Genomic DNA, 20,255 nt, shown 5'->3' with positions numbered 1-20,255 from the left:
AAAACCAGTTTCAAGTAATGTAGGCCCCTAAAAAACAAAGGCCCATGGTAGCCTGGCCACAGCCTCCAGAAACAAGTGGTTCCATAAACCCAGTTCCCCTCCCCATTTGTAAATGCTGGCCCTTCTCTACAAGTGACTTATTTCTTTCCTTTTTTTTTTTTTTAAAGATTTTTATTTATTTATTTGAGAAAAGTGAGCTAGAGAGCATGAATGTGGGCAGGGAGAGGGAAAAGCACACTGGTCTGCTGATCAGGGAGGCTGACATGGGGCTTGATCCCAGGACTGTGGGATCATGACCTGAGCCAAAGGCAAATGTTTAGCCCACTGAGCCACCCAGGCGCCCCATGACTTATTTTCCAAAGAGAAGCACGTTTATTGGTGCTCATGGAGCTATATACGGTTTTCTATATCACATTCCATGGCTGCCACCTCACCATCCCCTTCCCCCAGACTGGAAGCCAGGGCCCCCCATGGTCACTACGACTGGATGTCCCAGCATGTGAATATGGCGGTCAGCACAGGAGCATCAGGTGCGCTGAGATGGTAGCTACTTGTACTCCTCATCCCCAAGGCTCAGGAGGAACAAACTAACTCAATTCCTTCAGGTAGGTCCCCAACTCCAGGGAGAATGTCCACTCACCACACATGCACAGAGGCCAGAAGGACAGGCCCCTCCACCCTGAACTATCGGAGGGGCTCTGCAGCCCTCATACGGTGCTGCCCGCCAGCTGAAAGCCACTAGAAAGCATTCCTAGTTGAACTCTCTGACTCAGTAAGTCGGCTCACAAGGGGAAGCAACAAGACCTATCTACTAGCCTGTCAAGAAGGTATGCTGCTCCAATCTCCCCTCCTTCACGCCACACCTCGGCTATCACAGCATCTACAAAACTCATTCCGTGTCACGTACTGATTTAAACATCTGAGCCTGGGTGGCTCAGTTGGTTCAGCATCTGCCTTCGGCTCAGGTCATGATCTCAGGGTCCTGGGATCAAGCCCCACCCACATGGGGTGAGTGAGCCTGCTTCTCCCTGTCCTGCTCCCCCTGCTTGTGCTCTCTCTTTCTCTCTCTGTCAAATAAATAAAAAACCAGAACAACAACAACAAAAAGAGATCTACTCTTAAAAAAATAATTAAAAATATCTACAGTTTACTGAAATAAACATCCAAGTCCTCTCCCAAACGCTTCAAATTAAGACAAATTACCAAATGACTGGCAGTCACTAAAGATTTGACATAACTTCAAGACATTGAGAAAAACAAACTCTTTTTTGCTTTTTAATTCGACACTGTCCTGAGGAGACAGAGGGAAAGCATGACAAAAAAACGGATTTGTTTTGAAACAGGTCCTTCCCTTCCCACTTACAGAGAAGTAGAATCAAGGGCACAAAAGTTCTCTGTGGATATGGAAGGGCTACCCATTCTCCAATGGTATGAATACTCTCACTGGAACAACCACGGAATGTGCCCCCCACACTCACCCCCCCACATCCCCACCCCCTATGGCGCTTTGCTGCTAGTCAGCATCCCAATGGGTCCAACAGCGCTGCCATCTGCTCAAACCCAGCTCTGAGAAACAATACTTAGTCTTTTTCTCCCTAGTCTGATCATTCCCTTAAATTAAGGAAATAAAAAATGTGTCATATTTAAATAAGGTACCCTCTTTCCCCCAATACTGATCAGAAATGAATTTAAAAATTAACACTTTTTATTTTTGTGCAAAGGAATATTTTAGAAGAGTGCAGTCATATGGAGAATATTCTCGGCTGAAAAGAATATGCCACAGACAAAAGAAGATGGGAAGGCTGATGGATTTTAGTTTTGGAGTCTTCCCTAGCCCACCCTACATTCTGACGCAGTGAGCAAGGTTAGAAGCCACTGCTTTAGTCCAGGTCGGTATTTTGTGCTGTCACTCACCTGTGCCATTGGCCAAGCCATTGTGGGTTGGGTTCTTGACGGGCTGGCGGTGCCGGTTGCTAGTACCAGGGCTTTGCTCACCAGTTGCTGGGGCTGTTCTGGCTGAGCCACCTGAATGTCTGTGTGTCCTGAAAATTCAAAGTATAAAGCAGACAGATATAAGTCACTGTGAAAAAGAAAGAAGTATGTCCCATCTAAGTCATCGTATCCCCTCTCTCACTATTTATTGGAAATAAGACTTTTAAAAGCCCCGGTAGTCTTTGACTCAACAGAAGCTGGCTCCAAACAGAGAGACTCAGGTAAGCTTCCCTCTTGGTCATAGCCCAGAAAGCAACTTTGGGTAAACTTTTCCACTTGAAGTAAACAAATCCAGAGTGAATTGCCCCCACATCTGAAGTAACTGGCAAAATATCTTATGACCATCACATTATTTTTATTGGGCTCAAATGTAATAAATAAACATGAATCACTGGACAGGCTACAGATGACATAATTCTCCCATTAGGTAAAAAGTGCCCAAAACTTATCTAAATATATTTTCTCTATAGCTAGAAACATACAATCCTAGGGAAAAAGAAGTCAAGGGGCACTAGACAACTCCAGCTCATGCATATGTTGACATGTTTTATCTAGGAAAGATGACTCAATGGTCCGTTCCAAATAAATGAGGAACATAGCATAAAGGGATCTATATCACCGAAGACGGCGGAATCCAGGAGCAGAGCGTCTGACAACTTCAGAGAACACGAGGCAATGGGCAGTCCGTATTCTCCCAGTCCTGTTGTCCCGACTTTGTTCACTCAGTGACAATGTCTAAGCTCCCCACCCTTCAGTCCAGGGGTTTTGTCAAAGGAGATTATTCTACTGACTACTCATTATCTATTAATTTTCAAGTGAGAGTATTTAAAAGTGAGAGTATTTCAATATTGTCTAGTAAAGAAAAGACCACCCCTGTCTAGGTAAAGAAACAGAAGTCCATGTACCCCAGATCCCCCAGAACACACACCTGCTTGGAGAGAAGTCTCACACCATGTACACGGGCCATGAGAATACGATCATCAACAAAAGGAACAGCAGTAGCTACAGGAGTGTGTACTATGCACTGGGCTGGAACATGACGTAACAGGTATCCCTGGTGCGCTGTGCGCTTTATTTTATCTCATCTAACATGGAAACCCTAGAAGGAGTTAACGATTGTTACGCCTATTTTACAGGTAAGAGAGAAGATAAAGTAAGCAATGGAGCAAGACTCAAGTCCAGGCAGCCTAAGATCAAGAGCTCCTGTTCTTTGGTGGAGACTGGGGGTGGGCAGCCTGGATTTGAACTGAATCCCTCCCAGGCTATTCTTTCACTGCTCACTGGGCCGATGGTAAGATGTAGAGCCCAAAGGAAAAGGTCCCCTGCTGGGCTGGAAGGCTCCATATCCACAGAACACCTCTGCCGGTGAGACTCTCATCCAGTGTATTGGGACAAATCCGCAACACAACAAACTTGGAGGTTTCTAGGGGCGTGAGAAGTGCCTCCACCAACCACCTTCTCCAGCACAAGAAATGGACTTTTTCCAACATGAAGGTCACAAGCCAAAATATTACTAGTGATTATCTTTGACTGTTATGACTATGAATTCCCTTGGTTTTTCCTTTTGTGCTTTTCTAGAGTTTTCTAGTTTTCTTCATTGAAATTATACACTTTGACAGTGCCTGGGTATCTCAGTGGGTTAGAGCCTCTGCCTTCAGCTCAGGTCATGATCTCAGGGTCCTGGAATCGAGCCCCACATTGGGCTCTCTGCTCAGCAGGGAGCCTGCTTCCCTTCCTCTCTCTCTGCCTGCCTCGCTGCCTACTTGTGATCTCTGTCTGTCAAATAAATAAATAAAATCTTAAAAAAAAAAAAAAAGAAAGAAATTATACACTTTTAAGTAAGGAAAAAACACAATTTTTTAAGGAGGAAAAAGTTTTCTCTTGGATCAAAATGGATGGAAGGAAGGAAGGCAGGCAGGAAAGAAGACACCTAGCAAACCGTGCAGTTTTTCACTGCTAAAGACTGCATGGCCGTTAAAAATGGATAAAGAAGGTGCAACTGAGCTATGGAAATAAAGATTTAATTTGGACTCTCTTTTTCCATCTTACTTTTCCCTGAGCTAATTTCATAAATTAAAAGCTGTCAACCACACCTCAGTCAAAAAAAATATTTCAAAGTCCCCACTTCATGGGAAGAAATGTTAGTATTGAGCATCTTCCCACAACTCCTCATCGAATGTAGAAGGAGTACAGATTCATTCCAAAGGGAAAGAATCTTCGGCCACTGGTGAATGTATGTGAATGTGCTGAGTGCAGAGAGCTTGACAGAGATAAAATTGGTTAATAAAAGGTTTATTTCATCCAAGAATACCCTTAAAAGGACAAAAAAAAAAAAATCCTTTTTGATTTGGTACGCACAGCCCACAGTAGAGGGCTGTACCACTCAAGAAGCAGCAGGCTGTGTGGGCAGCACAGGAAAGGCGACATCAGTCCCGTCACACGCACAGGCTCTGAGGGGCCCGTGATCACTTCCAGTCTGCAGCTGCTTGTCCCTCTGCAGAGCAGCTGGACATGACAACAGGGTGGGCCCCATTAAGTCTCCTGGCTCCTCCCTCCCTTCCCCGAAAGGGCCTGTGGTCAGAGTTGAGAGCGAATACTCTCAGAAATGCTTCACCACTAATGATAGCAGCTCGCCCTGAATGATGGGCTGCAGCAGGGCTGGGATTAGCCTGTAACCAGGGGCAGCTGGGACCACTTGGCAGGAATTGCTGCCTCCCTGGCCGCAGCCCACTGCCACCTCCGCCCTCCCCCCAACACACACACACACACACACACACACACACACACACACCCCCATTCCCCAGATTCTTCCCTTGCTCTCAGTCTGCAGTTTCCACTTTTTTTTTTCACCTTGAATTACCTTTAACATAAGACTCTCTGAAGGAAGAAAGGCCCCAGCAGTTGAGGAAAATCTCTTCAGCAGTTTCCTCTCTTGGAGAACTCGCTCAGCCCTTACAAGATGGGATTGTGTCGTGATTAAAAGCTGGCTCAAATGCTGAAACCACACACCATAAGCCAAAATAGTATCAGGACAAAAGTGAGACGATGGGGTGGAGATGAGCTGGGCTCCACCACAGGCGGCCTGGCTCCGGCTCTGCCAGTGACTTCAACTTTGGCCTGATCCCGCCACCATTTTGAGGGTGGAGAAGTCAGCAGGGGCGGGAGGCAGCAGAGGGCAGGGGAGAGGGTGGTATGCAACCCCGGAGACAGAAGATAGAACAGCAAAACTCCACAACTGGTTTCAAGTTACCTAGTTACAGAGATTCAGTTCTCGCTCTTTTTTTTTTTTTTAAGATTTTATTTACTTATTTGAGAGAGAGATAATGAGAGAGAGCTAGCATGAAGAGTGGGGGAAGGTCAAAGGGAGAAGCAGACCCCCTGTTGAGCAGGGATCCTGATGTGGGACTCGATCCTGGCTCTCCAGGATCATGACCGAGCCTAAGGCAGTTGCTCAACCAACTGAGCCATCCAGGGACCCAGATTCAGCTTTCTCAACAGCATGCCCTACTCAGAATGCTGGTATATCCTTACCTAAGTTCCTCTCTCAGGACCTGAGGCCTCCCTAAAAAAATCCAGTCAAGGCCAGGGCCCTGGAATTCTCTCTCCACGTTCCCAGAAGCAGATCTGCTGCATGTGAAGTCCCCCAGATGGGGCTCTGGGCTGTCCCTTGGCATTCAAGCTTTGCCATTCACAGAGCTGGCCTCAGTCCTCAGCTGTACCGAGAGCCACAGCCCTGGTTGCTTTGGGACATCTTGCATGAAAGTGGCTTCATGAAAGCCACTGAATAGCATTCAATTATTTTCTGAGCACTAAGCCCTGGTCTAGGGCTAACAACAAAACAGAAAGGGTCCCTGGTGCTCCAGGTTGGTGAACACATGGAGATGTGGGTAGAGCGGTGTGCCTGGAGAGGGCGTGGAAGCTCCCCACCTTTCCTCATACCTCGCCCTATGTGTGTCTTCCATCTGGTTGTTGATTCATATTCTTTATCATATCCTTTGGCAAACTGGCAAACACTTAAAGACAAAAACAGAAAGAGTCCCTGATCTCAAAAAGTTTACATCTTAGTGGAAATGTACCGATCTGTAATTTTGCATCACACTCTACAATACTGACATGTGAGAGCCACTGGGCCAGTGAGTGAGACTGGCTGACAATTTGGCAGTGTCACTCCAGTACAACTTTGTTGACCATCATCACATATACAATAATTTTTTAAAGATTTTATTTATTTATTTGACATAGAGGGAGAACAAGCACAAGCAAAGGGAGCAGCAGGCAGAGGGAGAAGCAGTCCCCCCACTGAGCAGGGAGCCCGATGTGGGACTCCATCCCAGGACTCTGGGTTCTTAACCTGAGCTGAAGGCAAGCACTTAACTGGCTGAGCCACCCAGGAGCCTCACATAAGCAATAATTTATGTGGTGTAGTTGAACAAAACTTTGTTTCTTTGGTTTAAAAAGAGGCCTGCCCTAGCACTGGAAGCATAAGTGAAAAGAAGAGGAACAATCCAAAAAAGTAATAGCTCACAAGTCAGAACACAAAACCTTTTGCAAAATTAACAGTGGAATTCAAAATCTGGTGGTGGCTTAGAATTTGAGATTAGTCTATCATATCCTTCACGAGGAAATTGATTTTTTTTTACAGATTTTATTTATTTACTTGACAGAGATCACAAGTAGGCAGAGAGGCAGGCAGAGAGAGAGAGAGAGAGGAGGAAGCAGGCCCCCTGCTAAGCAGAGGGCCTGATGCAGGGCTTGATCCCAGAACCCTGGGATAATGACCTGAGCCAAAGGCAGAGGCTTTAACTCACTGAGCCACCCAGGTGCCCCGGGAAACTGATTTTTAAACATAGTTGGTAGCTTCATCAAAATTCAAAATTCCTGCTCTTCCAAAGACATTGTCAAGAAAACAAAAAGGTAATCCAGAGGCTGGGAAAAAATATTTGAAACTATTTATATGATAAAGGACTTAAATCCAGAATATATAAGGAACTCTCAAAACTCAATAACAAACCAATATAAAAAATAATCAAAAGATTTTAACAAACATTTCACCAGAGACAATCTAGAAAAGGCAAATAAACACAGGAAAGTTGTTCAACATCCTTAGTCATTAGGGAAATATGAATTAAAATCACAATGAGATACCATCACATGCCTATTAGATGGACACAATAAAAACAGACAAACAAAAGAACTGACAGTACCAAGTGCTGAGGAACATGGACACAAAGCAACTGAAAGTCAAACACTGCTGGAAGGAATGGAATGTGGTACAGCCACTTTAGATTACAGTTTGGAGGAAAAAGAAAAGAAAAACCATTGGCAGTTTCTCATAAAGTTAAATATGCACTTAGCATACAAACCAGCAATCCCACTCCTAGGTATTTACCCAAAAATGGGGGGAAAATATGTTTCCATAACCTTCAGCCATATTTTATAGTGACTTTATTCATAATTTCCAAAACGGTTAACAACCCAAAGTCCTTCAGACTGTGGTACATCCATATAAGGGACTAGTACGTAGCAAATAAAAGCAAACAAACTACTAATACATGTAACAACATAGATTCACATCAAACACACTACAGGAACCAGAAGACAGGCTCAAAAGGCTACAGTGTTTCATTCCATTTTTATAGTATTTAGGACAAAGCAAGGCAAACTGTATGGAAAGAAAACAGATTGGTGTTGGCCAGTGGTGGGAGGCAGAAGGAGAGGATGACTGCAAAGAGCCACGAGGGAATTTTTCAGGAAGATAAAGCTATCTATATCTTGAATACAGTAGTGGCTACCGGACTTATGCTTCTGTCAAAACCCACAGAACTATACACAGCAAAGGATGAATTTTACTGTTTATAAACTACACCTCAGTAAACCTAACTTAATAATTTTTAAACATCAATTTATATATTTCAGCCACTGCAAAAACAGTTCATCACATGAGAAAAAATAAAAGTCAGCAAAAGTTTTAAAAGACAGGTAACTTACTGTGTGAGGAAATGCTAAAAAAAAAAAAAAAAAAAAACAAAAAACAAAAAACAAAAAACAAAAAAACAAAAAACCCCCACACACACAAAAACCAAGAATCTCAGGAAGAATGTACTTTCGGCGATATTCAAGACTCTCCAAACACTCTGTATTACTAAATGTGAGGATTCTTCAAAGCTCAGGAATACATTTCTCTGAAATACTTAGAATTCCTGGTTGCCTGGACACAGGTTGCTGAGCAGAATTTTCTACGTTGGTAAAAGAGGACTGGGGTACAAAAGGGAGGTTCTGTGACCTCAGATTCAGGCCCATTAGTATTTGACCTCAGCTCATACAAAGTTTCAGAGTGTAACAACTAACAGTGAGTTTTCCTCCATTTACAAAGTCCAATCGATAACAATGCAAAAGTTAAAAATCACCTAATAACCTTCAAACTCTTCTCACATTCCAATCCAGCAAACTGATATTTGCCGGGATGACTGGACCCAAGAGGGTGGCTGTTCGGCCCCTCCTCCATGGCCTCTTAACTGGGCATTGTCTTTTAATAGCAGCATGGAAACAAAACTGAGTGAGGCTGGGCCAGTTTCCAGTAAGACAGAACCAGCACAAAAAACAGGCACTTAAAATAGAAGCAATGAAAAAAAAAGGAATTGGCGATGGGAAAAGAAATGGTTTCCACCATTCAGAGATGCATTGTCAATCAAGCCTGCTCCCCACCTATACGCTCCTCAATCCTTCCTCTCCATTCAAATGTGGATTCAGGGGAAACTAAATAAATAGATAAATAAACAAACAAACAAATAAATAAAAATAAGGAAGGGATGAAAAAGGAGAGGTGAAAAGGAAAGGCACAATTAAGAGTTAAAATGGGACCATTCTCATCATACCAAGGGTAATTTACAGCTCCATTCCACACCCTACCTCTAGGCTGCCAGCCTCAGAAATGACAGGAAAGGTAAAAATAAAACTGCTGCCAAGTCCATTCAACGTTTTGGAAAGACAAATGATTTACTTGTGCCCAACCTGGAGTACAGAGCAATCATCTCAACAGTGGCAGCTTTAAGAGACTAAAAGATTCATCTTACACAAGAACATACGATTCCTCTAACCTAATTCCATGTTGTAGGGCGAGAATAACAGAAAAGAATACCCCAACACCCTCCCCAAGCTGAACGGGAGCTGAAGTTCAGGGGAAGTATTCACTCCTCATTCTACCCAGCTCGCTGCAGCAGTCAATGACTGATCAATGTCCTTTGCCCTCAGATGCCACGAGGACATACACAGCTCAAGCGGCGAGCGTTGTGGGCCACCGGCTCACATGCAGGAGGAACCTACATGAGCAGACCCTGAGGTCCCCACGAGGCAGAGCCCCACCTCGTTTCGTACAGGTAAGCCAGAAGGGCGTCTCCACCTTGTCCTACTCAAGTCGTCTCTTTTGAGTGTCCCTTGTGCTACAACCTCAGACCAAAAAGGTCGACATGGGGACCTGAGGTACTGGGGTCAAACAATGCATTCTGCTGTTATTCCTAAGCGTTCTGACCCAGCAAATCACAAAGGCAGAAATCCAGTGGAAGTGAGGTAAGCTCCAAAAAGAGTATGGTCCTTGGACATTCCTCAGAACATCCCTCTAAACTGCTCCTGAGGATAATTGAGGGTCTTTGTACATCTACTCACCTGGCAGACGCTTCTCTGGGCACCGAAACCAAATCTTGGTCTAAATGGGCCTCATCTCCGAGGCTACAATAAGTTCCTTGATACTCTCTCACAAAGCATTCTAATTTTCCTTTTATGGCAAACAGAAGTATTAAAATACTTCTATTTGTAATTCAAATAGAAGTATTACAAATACTTCTATTTGTAATTATGTATTTGTTTGTGTGTTTATTTGTTCAATGTCTATCTCCAAGAACATCCATGAGGGCAGGCACCGTATCTCTTCCGTGTACCTTTGCATAACCAGCACCCAGCATGAGCCTGGTCCCACAAGAAGGCATGTAAAAATATTTGCTGAATGAATAAAAGAAGCAGGCTGCCAAGTTCAGAAGTACTCTTGGGCCTGTAACCTCTAGTGCTGCCTATGTTCTTTGTAGCCCAGTCACTCATCACATCCTCATCTCCCACCATCCCTCCAGAGAATGGAATCTAGCCAGGGGATGGAATCCAGGGCCTACGAGGTAACTAAGAAGTATCAGAGCTACTGCCTTCCGGAAAGACCAGCTCTAAGCATCATGTAAAAACATTCTCTAATATCATGTCTAGAAATAAAAATCATTTCACTAGACTCATTTCATGCCCAAAAGCATATACTAAAATTGTGAGACAATCTCTAAATCCAACAAGTTTTATTTGGCATGGGTTTTTATTTGTTCTAGCTATAATTTTTAAGCATATTCTAACAAGTAAAGAGTAGGCGAGTGACTAAACATGAGAATTTAGAGAGACACCTTCTATGGTAGGCAGAATTTCTAGAATGACCCCTCCTCCCAGATACTCCACCCTAATGCCTAAAACCAGTGAATGTGACAAAATATCGCACCCTTCATTATGTTATATTATGTGGCACCGGTAAATTTAAGAAAGGGCTCATACAAGCAGGCCTGATCTTATTATATAATATCAAAACAGTATGCTTTCTCTAGCAGATGTCAGAAGTGGAGAGCAGAAAAGAAAATCAGAGAGATTGACTGAAAGCTCAAGGGAGTGGGGGGCGGTACCTATATGAGAAGGAATGCAGGTGGCTTTCCAGACCTAAGCGAGGCCCCAGTTAACAGCCAGGAAGGAAATAAGGACCTTAGTCCTACACCCGAAAGTAACAGAAGTCTACCAACCACCGGAATGAGCTTAAAGCAAAGTCCTCCTTAGACTTTCCAGATTAGAAGGCAGCAGCCCAGCCAGCCACACTGTGCTGCTATAGAATTATGAGCTAAAAAATGTTATCGCTTTAAGGCCTAAGTTTGTGGTGATTTATTACACAGCAATAGAAAACTGATACAACTTTTCAATACAAATAAATGTCAATTTCCACAGAAGACTATACTAACTTTCAAATATGAGGCTAGATAACAGCCTTGGCCAAATTCTTACAGATCACCCTATTTCACTCCGATTCCAGAACGCCTTATGCAGGTGTGGTAGAGTTCTATGTGATCAGGGCTCATCTCACAGAAACAGCATTTCTGTAATATGATGTCCTTTTATGAGACAAGCATCAAAGATTCAACATTCACTTGGGAATTTCAACTATATATAAGTGAGGCATTACTGTTCTTAATGGGTTACATTCTCCTATGGTACAGTTCAGCTACAGGGACTTTACACATTCTTTTCCCAAAAAAGACATATTTATGTATCAACTTGTGTCTGATTCCAATGTCAACCTAAAAAGTTGCAAAGATTTGAAAAGAATAGTCCACGCAAACGGTTCAGTACGGAAATACCAGTCATGAAGAAAAAAACAGATGAAACAGGAGAGAGAGCGCAGGCACAGGGAACCCACCATGCTCTTGGCGATTAGGCTATGCCCTGGAAAGCACAAGGCAGTCCTGATAAAAAGTCTCCCCTACACCCTGGGCCCCTGAAATCATCACTTCTCAGGAGAAGTGGCGCCAAGGAATGTAAACTAGTAGCAAGACCCACCCCGAAGTTTTGGCAAATACGGAACGAGAACACAAGACTCTTTCAACTCAACAAATATTTATTGAGCTGCTGCTACGTGCAGCAAGGCACTATTCTAGGCTCTGCTAAGGAGAGAAAGATGAATAATGCACAGATGCCTTTAACACAATATTTGGCTGAGAGTTTGGCGCCACTCCCCCTGCACCTTCTCCCCCTCCAAAAAGAAGTGGATGGAAGAAGTCACTCCTCGGTAGTCTGTAATTCATTCTTTTCTAAGCTGAAAGCAAAACTGAATGATGTGATTTAAAATAAATCTTTCTTAAGCCTTTTTTAAAGGTAAAATTTTTAAAAAATAAAAGAACACAACAACAAACAAACCTGGTCTTAGGCTCTCCTTCTCCTTTGCGAAATAATTATTTGCACTACATTCTACCCTGGGTTTTCACTACTTTCATTTTTGAAAAATTCGTGTCATTTTGTCATTAAAACCTTGTACCTTTAAAGGCTATTTGTCTACACAAAGTAGACCGAACCCGTTAGGCATGCTAAATAGTAAAGGCAAACAAAATATTCAGACAGGGAGTAAGCGAGTAAGTTCCTGTTCTCTTCACACCGCTGATGCAGAATTCACACTCCAGTATCAAATAATCAGCGAGCCAAAGCTGACTTCAATTCATCAAGACCAAGAAAAGGCACAGCAAACACAGGCTTAAAGTGCAAAGTCAGCCCAGAGATAGGAAACAAAAAAGGCAGCACAGAAAAGGCAAGAGGATATCCAGAAACAAAGAAACATAAATGGCCTGTGAAGTTTCAAGATAGACACTATCATACCGGTATTTTAAAAATACAGTTCAATGGCGTCACAAGCAATACCACCTAAAATACAAACACCAAAAAGGTTGAAACTAAATGGGTGGGGGGAAAATATGCCAAGCAAAACAAAACAAAAAGAAGCTGGGACAGCTATGCTAATGTCAAACCAAATAGATTTTTAAAAATTTTTACAAATCAGGTGTAATTTACATAGAGTTAAATTCATGCTTTTTAGGGGTGCAGTCTAAGGAGCTGTAACGAATGTATACAATCGTGCTACCACCACCACAATGAAGACACAGAGCATTTCTATCCCCCCCAAACATTTCTGGTACCCTTTTGCAGTTAATCCCACCACCCACCCCCGTCAATTCCTAGGAACTGCTGATTGGATATCTATCCCTATAATTTTGTCTCTTCCAGAATGTTATATAAATGGATTCATACACAATATAGCCTTTTGTGTCTAGGATCCTGACACTTAGCATAATATTTTTGAGTGTCATCTATGTTGTTATAGGTAGTTCCTTTTCATCCTTCAGACCAAATAAATTTCCAGAGAAAAAGTACTAAAAAAAGGAGAATACTGAGATAAAGATAAAAAAATTCAATTTGCACATAACTCATATTTCAAATTCAGAGCGTGGACCCAATAAAATAATCTTGAGAAATGCATAAAGCGGAAGTTCTCAGAGACAAGCTGGCCCCACCTAGTGCCGCCCTCATCTCCTACCTTCCCACTACTCCCTCCACACCGACCACCAGATTGGCCTCCCTACCCCTGCTCCACCTCCAAAGGCCTTGGCAGAAGCCATTCCTCTGCCCAAATATTCTTTCTCCCAGATATGCTCATGGTCAGCCCTCATTTTCTAATCTTTGTGGAAAGGTCATCTTCTTAATAATGCCTCTCTGACTGCCTGTTTATTCCTGAATCTTGTTGTTAAATAATACAGATATAGATATAGATATACAGATATATAAATATATTGCATTGGTCAGATTTATTTTTAAACAATAAAGATTGGGGCACCTGAGTGGCTCAGTGGGTTAAGCCTCTGCCTTTGGCTCAAGTCATGATCTCAGAGTCCCAGGATCAAGCCCCACATGGGGCTCTCTACTCAGCAGGGAGTCTGCTTCCCCCTCTCTCTCTACCTGGCTCTCTGCCAACTTGTGATCTCTCTCTCTCTGTCAAATAAATAAATAAAATATTTTTTAAAAATTAAAAAAATCAGGGGCACCTGGGTGGCTCAGTGAGTTAAGCCTCTGTCTTTGGCTCGGGTCATGATCCCAGCGTCCTGGTATAGAACCCCGCATCGGGCTCTCTGCTCAGCAGGGAGCCTGCTTCCTCCTCTCTCTCTTTGCCTGCCTCTCTGACTACTTGTGATCTCTCTGTCTCTGTCAAATAAATAAAAATAAAATCTTTAAAAAAAAATTTTTAAATCAGGGGCGCCTGGGTGGCTCAGTGGGTTAAAGCCTCTGCCTTTGGCTCAGGTCATGATCCCAGCTCCTGGGATTGAGCCCCAAATCGGACTCTGCTAGGCAAGGAGCCTGCTTCCTTCTCTCTCTCTGCCTGTCTCGCTGCCTACTTGTGATCTCTGTCTGTCAAATAAATAAATAAAATCATTTAAAATAATTTTTAAAAATAAAAAAATTTTTAATCAAATTATAAAATAAATAAATAAATAAATATCAATAAAATCAGAAAAAAGAGGAACACCCTGCGATTCTGCAAGGCACAGGATGTACATTTCCAGAAAGAACTAGTCCACAAGGTTAAACCTGCAAATGGGTCAGGTGGGCCTTTGTGGGTATAATTTTGGCAGGATGCTTGAACCAGATGCCAGAATGAAATGAACTAATACCTAAAGGGAAATAAGGAAGAGAGGCACAAAGAATACTGAGGCCAATAGCTTCACTATATTTTTAATAAGCTAAGGGTACATAATAACTTCAGAACACTGACAGGTGAAGCATCATGCTCTATAAACTCTGTAATTCAGTTCTGGAACTTTACATCTAAATTCAAAACTTAAATATAGAACTGTTTCAGTGTTTGAAAGGAGTCATTCTATCAAGGCTACTGAGTACATCATCGTAGAGACAGTCACTAAACTAAACGCCAAAGTTCCACCTCCACAAACCTTGGCACTCTCAAAAAGAGTCATCCAGCGCCAACAGAATCCTAAAGGAAAAGTCTAACCTCATCACGCCATACTACGCCACAAACTGGCATAAGCAACCCCCTTCCCCGCCATCCCCATCTGTCCAAAGCATCTGCCATTAGTTCTGTTCTGCTCTTTAATCACCACAGACCCAAGCTGCCTAAGCAACCATGATTAAAAAGCCATTTCTCCAAGACCCACACTCTTCTTATTTGCTTCTCTGTAAATCCTCTCCCTTTCAACCACAATTTTCTAGAACTGAGAAATCCCAAAATCCAGATACAGACCTAATTAAAGAGACATCACCGCTGTGCCCTCACTGTGGTGACCCTTATAATGGCCCCGTTGTTCAACGTCAGAATTACATTTTGTTTTGCTCTGTATCTCTTAAAGTTTGGTTTTCATTCCTCCCTCTGTGGATACACTTTCGGATTATGACTACCTCAAGGCCACATGGCCACTAACACCATTTCCAACTATTCTGGAAGATGCCATTTTAAAAAGACAAATTCATAAGCTCCTCCCCCCACGCCCATTTCTTATTTCCATGAATAACATCACAAAGCGCTGAGACCTCTCTACTCCTGCTCTTCACTCTGTCTCTTAGTCAATCAACCAGTCCTGCTCAATGATGACGCCTTGTAGGTATTTCTCTGGACTTCTCTCCATTCTGCCACTGCCCAAGGCCAGTCATCAACTTCTATCTCACCAGTTCCTACAACAGTCCTCCTCTTGGTCCCTGGTTCTAACTCAACCTCCACCGTGGCAAACACTCCAGCCGCCTTCTATTGCAATCTTGCCTGTGTGCATGAAGGCAGCTGGAGGGGTAGTAGCAGTTTCCTGACATCTGGATTGCAGATGCAAGGCTGTGACCTTGAAACTACGGTTCCTCCAGCCCATACAAAGACTTCTGTAAACACCTAATTCCCCATATTAAATCCCTTCTGCTCAAAATACCTAGCATGGTTTCTGCTTCCTGCAATGAACCCTAAGTGATACAGCTTCAAGTTTATGCATTTGGTACATTTCTGGATAATTTATCACAAAAATAGCACACCACACCCTTGCTCAAAATTCAGTGGTTCCTTAGTTCCAAAGAATAAAATCTCAAGTCCTCAGTAAAGCATAAAGGCCCTTTACGAAATGGTCTTGCCTTCTTACCCTCTCCTATAGCAGGGATCAGCAAACTGTCTACAAAGGGCCGGAGAGCAAATATTTTGGGCTTTGCAGACCACCTGATCTCTGCCACAGCTACATAACTCTGCCCCTTTGGAGCATAAAAGGGGCCACAGACAGTATGTAAATGAATAAGCATAGCTGTATTCAAATAAAATATTATTTACAAAAACAGGTGCTCAAGAGAATTAAGACAAGCCACAGACCAGGGGAAAATATTTGCAAAAGACATATCTGATAAAGGACTGTCACTCAAAATATATGAAAAACTCTTACAAGTCAACAACCAGAAAAGAAACCACCCAAGTAAAAAACAGACCAAAGACCCCACCAAAGATGATACACAGGTGACAAAAAAAACCTATGAAAGGGAGAACACTCTTGCACTGTTGGTGGGATTGCAAACTGGTGTAGCCACTCTGGCAAAGAGTATGGAGGTTCCTCAAAAAGTTAAAAATAGAGCTACCCTACGACCCAGCAATGCACTACTAGGTATTTACCCAAAGGATACAAAATACAGATTCGAAGGGGCACATGCACCTCAATGTTCCCAATGTTTATAGCAGCATTGTCAACAATAGCCAAACTACAGAAAGAGCCCAAATGTCCATTGAATGATTAATGGATAAAAAAAGTTGGGGTATGTGTGTATGTGTGTATAAAATGGAATATCAGGGGCACCTGGGTGGCTCAGAGGGTTAAAGCCTCTGCCTTCGGCTTAGATCATGATCCCACCCGCATCGGGCTCTCTCCTTGGTGGGGAGCCTGCTTCCTCCTCTCTCTCTCTCTCTCTCTGCCTGCCTCTCTGCCTACTTGTGATCTCTCTCCGTCAAATAAATAAATAAAATCTTTAAAAAAAAATAAAAAATGAAAAATAAAATGGAATATCAGCCATCAAAAAGAATGAAACCTTGCCATTTGCAATGACGTGGATGGAGCCAGAAGGTGTTATGTGAAGTGAAGTAAGTTAAAGATAAATACCATAGGATTTGACTCATATGTGGAATTGAAGAAACAAAACAAATGAATACACTAGGAGAGGGAAAAAAGAGAGAGAAGTAAACCAGAATGATAGAGAACAAATTGAGGGTTGACGGACGGTGGGGGGGTTAAATGGGTGATAGGTATTAAGGAGGGCACTTGTTGCAATCAGCTCTGGGTGTTGTACGTAAGTGATGAATCCCTAAATTCTGCATCTGAAACCAATTTTATCATATATGTTAACTAACTATATTTAAATAAAAACTTGAAAGAAAAAAAGTGCTGTACATCATATGTCATCAGGAAAATGCAAATTAAAACAGCAATGAGATACTACTACAAAGCTTTAAAAATGGCCAGAATCTAGAACACTGATAACACCAAATATTAGTGAGGGTACGGAACAATAGGAACTCTCTTGCATTGCTGGTGGGAAGGCAATACGGTGCAACCATTTTGGAAGACAGCCTGGCAGTTTCTTACAACAGTCACTCTCCTTGGTACCTGAAGGAGTTAAAACATGTACACACACAAAAAAACCCTGCACACAGATGTTTACACCAGCTTTATTCATGGTTGTCAAAACCTGGAAAGAATCAAGCCTGTTCTTCAGTAGGTGAATGGATGAATCAACTGTGGTACAGCCAATGGAGTATTATTCAGCGCTAAAAAGAAATGAGCTCTCAGTCCATAAAGAGACAGGAAGGGAGCCTAAATGCATATTACTAAGGAAAAGAAGCCAATCTGAGCCACATACTTTGATTCCAATTATATGATGTTCTAGAAAAGGCAGCTTTTGGAAACCATAAAAGAATCAGTGGTTGCAGTTAGAGTTAAGGGTGAGAGAAGGATTGAAAGGTCGAGCCCAAAGGATGCTCAGGGCAGTGAAACTAATCTATATGACACTATAATGGTAGGTAAGTGTCATTGTAAGTTCATCAAAACCCACAGAACGTACAACACTGAGAGTGAATTGTAATGCCAACTACGGACTTTGGGGATAATGGTGTGTCCGTGTAGGTTCATCAACTGTTTAACAAATGGGCTATGCCAGTGTGTGATGTTGACAGAAGGCAAGACTGTGTATGTGGGGGCAGGAGGTTTATAGGAAATCTCCATTCAATTTTGCAGTAAACCTAACACTGCTCTTTAAAAAACCCCCAAAACCGAAACAAGTAAACAGGTGACATCCTAGAGCTGGTCTGTGAACCAGTTTGCTATAGCTATCTCCACAAATATCTTTTATACTGACATTAGCAAATGATTAATAGTTCCTCAAATATGCTAAGTTCTCTTTATTCTGCCTTGCCTCTGACCATGCTGTACCCTCTTCCTGGAGTGACTTGCCTTACATTGATACCACACTGGTCTGCAAACTCCTTCCAAAGTACAGCTCAAACGTGGGAGGCATTCCCCAAACCCCCCAGGTAGATTCAGGAACACTTCCCACTACCTTCCTCTCGCATGTGAACTCACCACCACTACACAGTCCATCGCGCTACACTGATGGTCACCTTCGTATCTCCCACTAGATGTCCTTGATGACGGGGAGCATGGCTTTCCATCTGTTTATCACCACAACCTAGCTCAGAGCCCAGCTCTTGTCTGTGGAACCAATATTGCCTTCAAGTGCAGACATCTGCCTTACCTTGTCCTAGTTCCTGAAAAGTTCCCAACCAGCTTTCTGGCACACACCACACCTTTCTAGGCTCACGGAGAAGAAACGCCCAAAAAATACCTACAAAATACATAGATCTGAAGAGATAAATGTATAATAATGTATAGTGCAGGATTTTAATTAGTGCAAAATTAATGTATAAATGAATGTGTAATTAATCTCCATGATTACCTTCCAATGCCTTGCTTTGACAACGCAGGGAGGTTCCTGCCCACGGTCTCAATCCTATTCCAAATAAACCAACTACTCAGGAAAGAGTCCCTTGCAAGCAGGGACTGAATCTTAGTCATTTCTAAAGGAGTAAATGAATTCCACTTATTTCTCCTGTTACTCCTTTCTCTTCCTGAGCAATCCTGAGGCTCTACCCAGATGTGAAGTAGAAGCTGTTGGGGGGAGGCTTGCATGAAAACTGTAAAGGTGTTCAACCGTGTTTCATGTTGACTGGGTGACATCTCTAAGTAACTACAGTTTGGTCATCTCAAGTGCAGGAGAGGTAGCAGTGGCCAACGATGACTGAGAAAATGGCCCAGTGCCCAAAGGCTCAACTGCCGTCCTGTCCGTGCCTCTGTCCCCATTAGCTTTGCTTCCCAAACCCCCTTGGTCCTCCCAGGACTCCCAGCAGTGTTCCCAGCAGACTCACGCCCTGTTGAGTTTATTTTTCTTTCCTTTCTGGGCTCGGCTGTCTGCAGACACAGCTGATGAGCTATTTAGAGCTCACCAGAGACCTTGGGGCTTTGTAAGTCCCTGAGACGATAACTCTTTTAAATCTTCAGAGGTCATTAATGCCAAGGCAAGGGAGTCAATAAATTTCATATGCTTTCAACAAAGCAGGACAAAACTGAAAAGAGGAAAGAAGGGTGGGTGAAAACTCTATCAGAAGAGGTTCTGAAACTTCTACATGTAGAAGAATCACAGGGGAGCATGTTAAAACGTGAGGTCTGCCCACACTGGCCAGTGCTCACAGCTGGCCATGGACGTGGAGTAATTCCAGGTCTCCATCCCCTCACACCAAACACACAGAGGCACGGACCTCCCTGCACATCTGCATCTACGCTTCCACAAAACAAATGTGGACACACACGACAAAGGAAAATTAATTGCTTAAGCTCCTTACAGCCTCTTCAACTAGATCTCTTTCAGTTTTCAGGCCCATTCATGAAATTCAACACCTCCCCTTTTTGTCTCCCCAGTTCCCTATAGAACTGTGGAAAATCTACAGGGATTCTTGACTGAGGAGCTAATTGGTCAAGTCAGAAGGCATCTCCAACTGTGCTTGGAGGAGCAGCACGGCTCACAGACAGCCCCCGAGGGTTTCAGCTGTGAGCTGGGTTTCCCTCCTTGCCCTGATTTCACAGAAACGGCTGGGGAGACGCAAAGGAAAAACTCACAGGTGACGGAGCATCAGCAAAGTACGGAGGACTCACACATCCCGACTTTCTACTCTCCAGTCTCGAATTACACACTCATTTCTAACCAAACAGTACCTCTGGAGACAGCTGTCAGTACCGGCGCGGATCCCCTCTGCCGGGTCCTTTCCCTCCACGGACGCCCCACTGGTGGCTTCTCTCGTTGACTGTTCACTCCCTCCACTAGTCAGTCCCTGAGATATCGGACTGAACCCTCACACAAGGGACCACAGTCTCTCTGCAAACTCCCACTTCCACTCTCGCCTCCGTCTTTCCCTCCACACCCACAGATTTCTTCTCCCTCTGAACTGCCCAGAACGCTCATAGTTTTATCTGCCTGTTGCACACAGATCTCATGTATCATGAAGACTGTGAACCGGCCATGGAAAGGGGAGGCCATGCTCCTGGCAAGCCGTGTGCAGTGTGTGCACGGTACCAGGCACA

At 43.3% G+C, this 20,255-nt stretch overlaps 1 protein-coding gene across 2 annotated transcripts in view; it reads right to left on the bottom strand.

The window, feature by feature from the left end:
- The window catches only part of WWP2 (WW domain containing E3 ubiquitin protein ligase 2), a 147,748-nt gene that overhangs the window by 54,492 nt on the left and 73,001 nt on the right, over nucleotides 1-20,255 (bottom strand). For both annotated transcript variants that reach the window (XM_032323083.1, XM_032323084.1), the window contains one exon: nucleotides 1,915-2,042. In XM_032323083.1, coding sequence (XP_032178974.1) covers nucleotides 1,915-2,042 — 128 coding nt within the window. The remainder of the gene's footprint in view (nucleotides 1-1,914; nucleotides 2,043-20,255) is intronic.

This window comes from Mustela erminea, chromosome 19 (genome assembly GCF_009829155.1).
Source record: "Mustela erminea isolate mMusErm1 chromosome 19, mMusErm1.Pri, whole genome shotgun sequence".
Lineage (NCBI taxonomy): Eukaryota > Metazoa > Chordata > Mammalia > Carnivora > Mustelidae > Mustela > Mustela erminea.
This window is presented reverse-complemented; position numbering and strand designations above follow the sequence as displayed.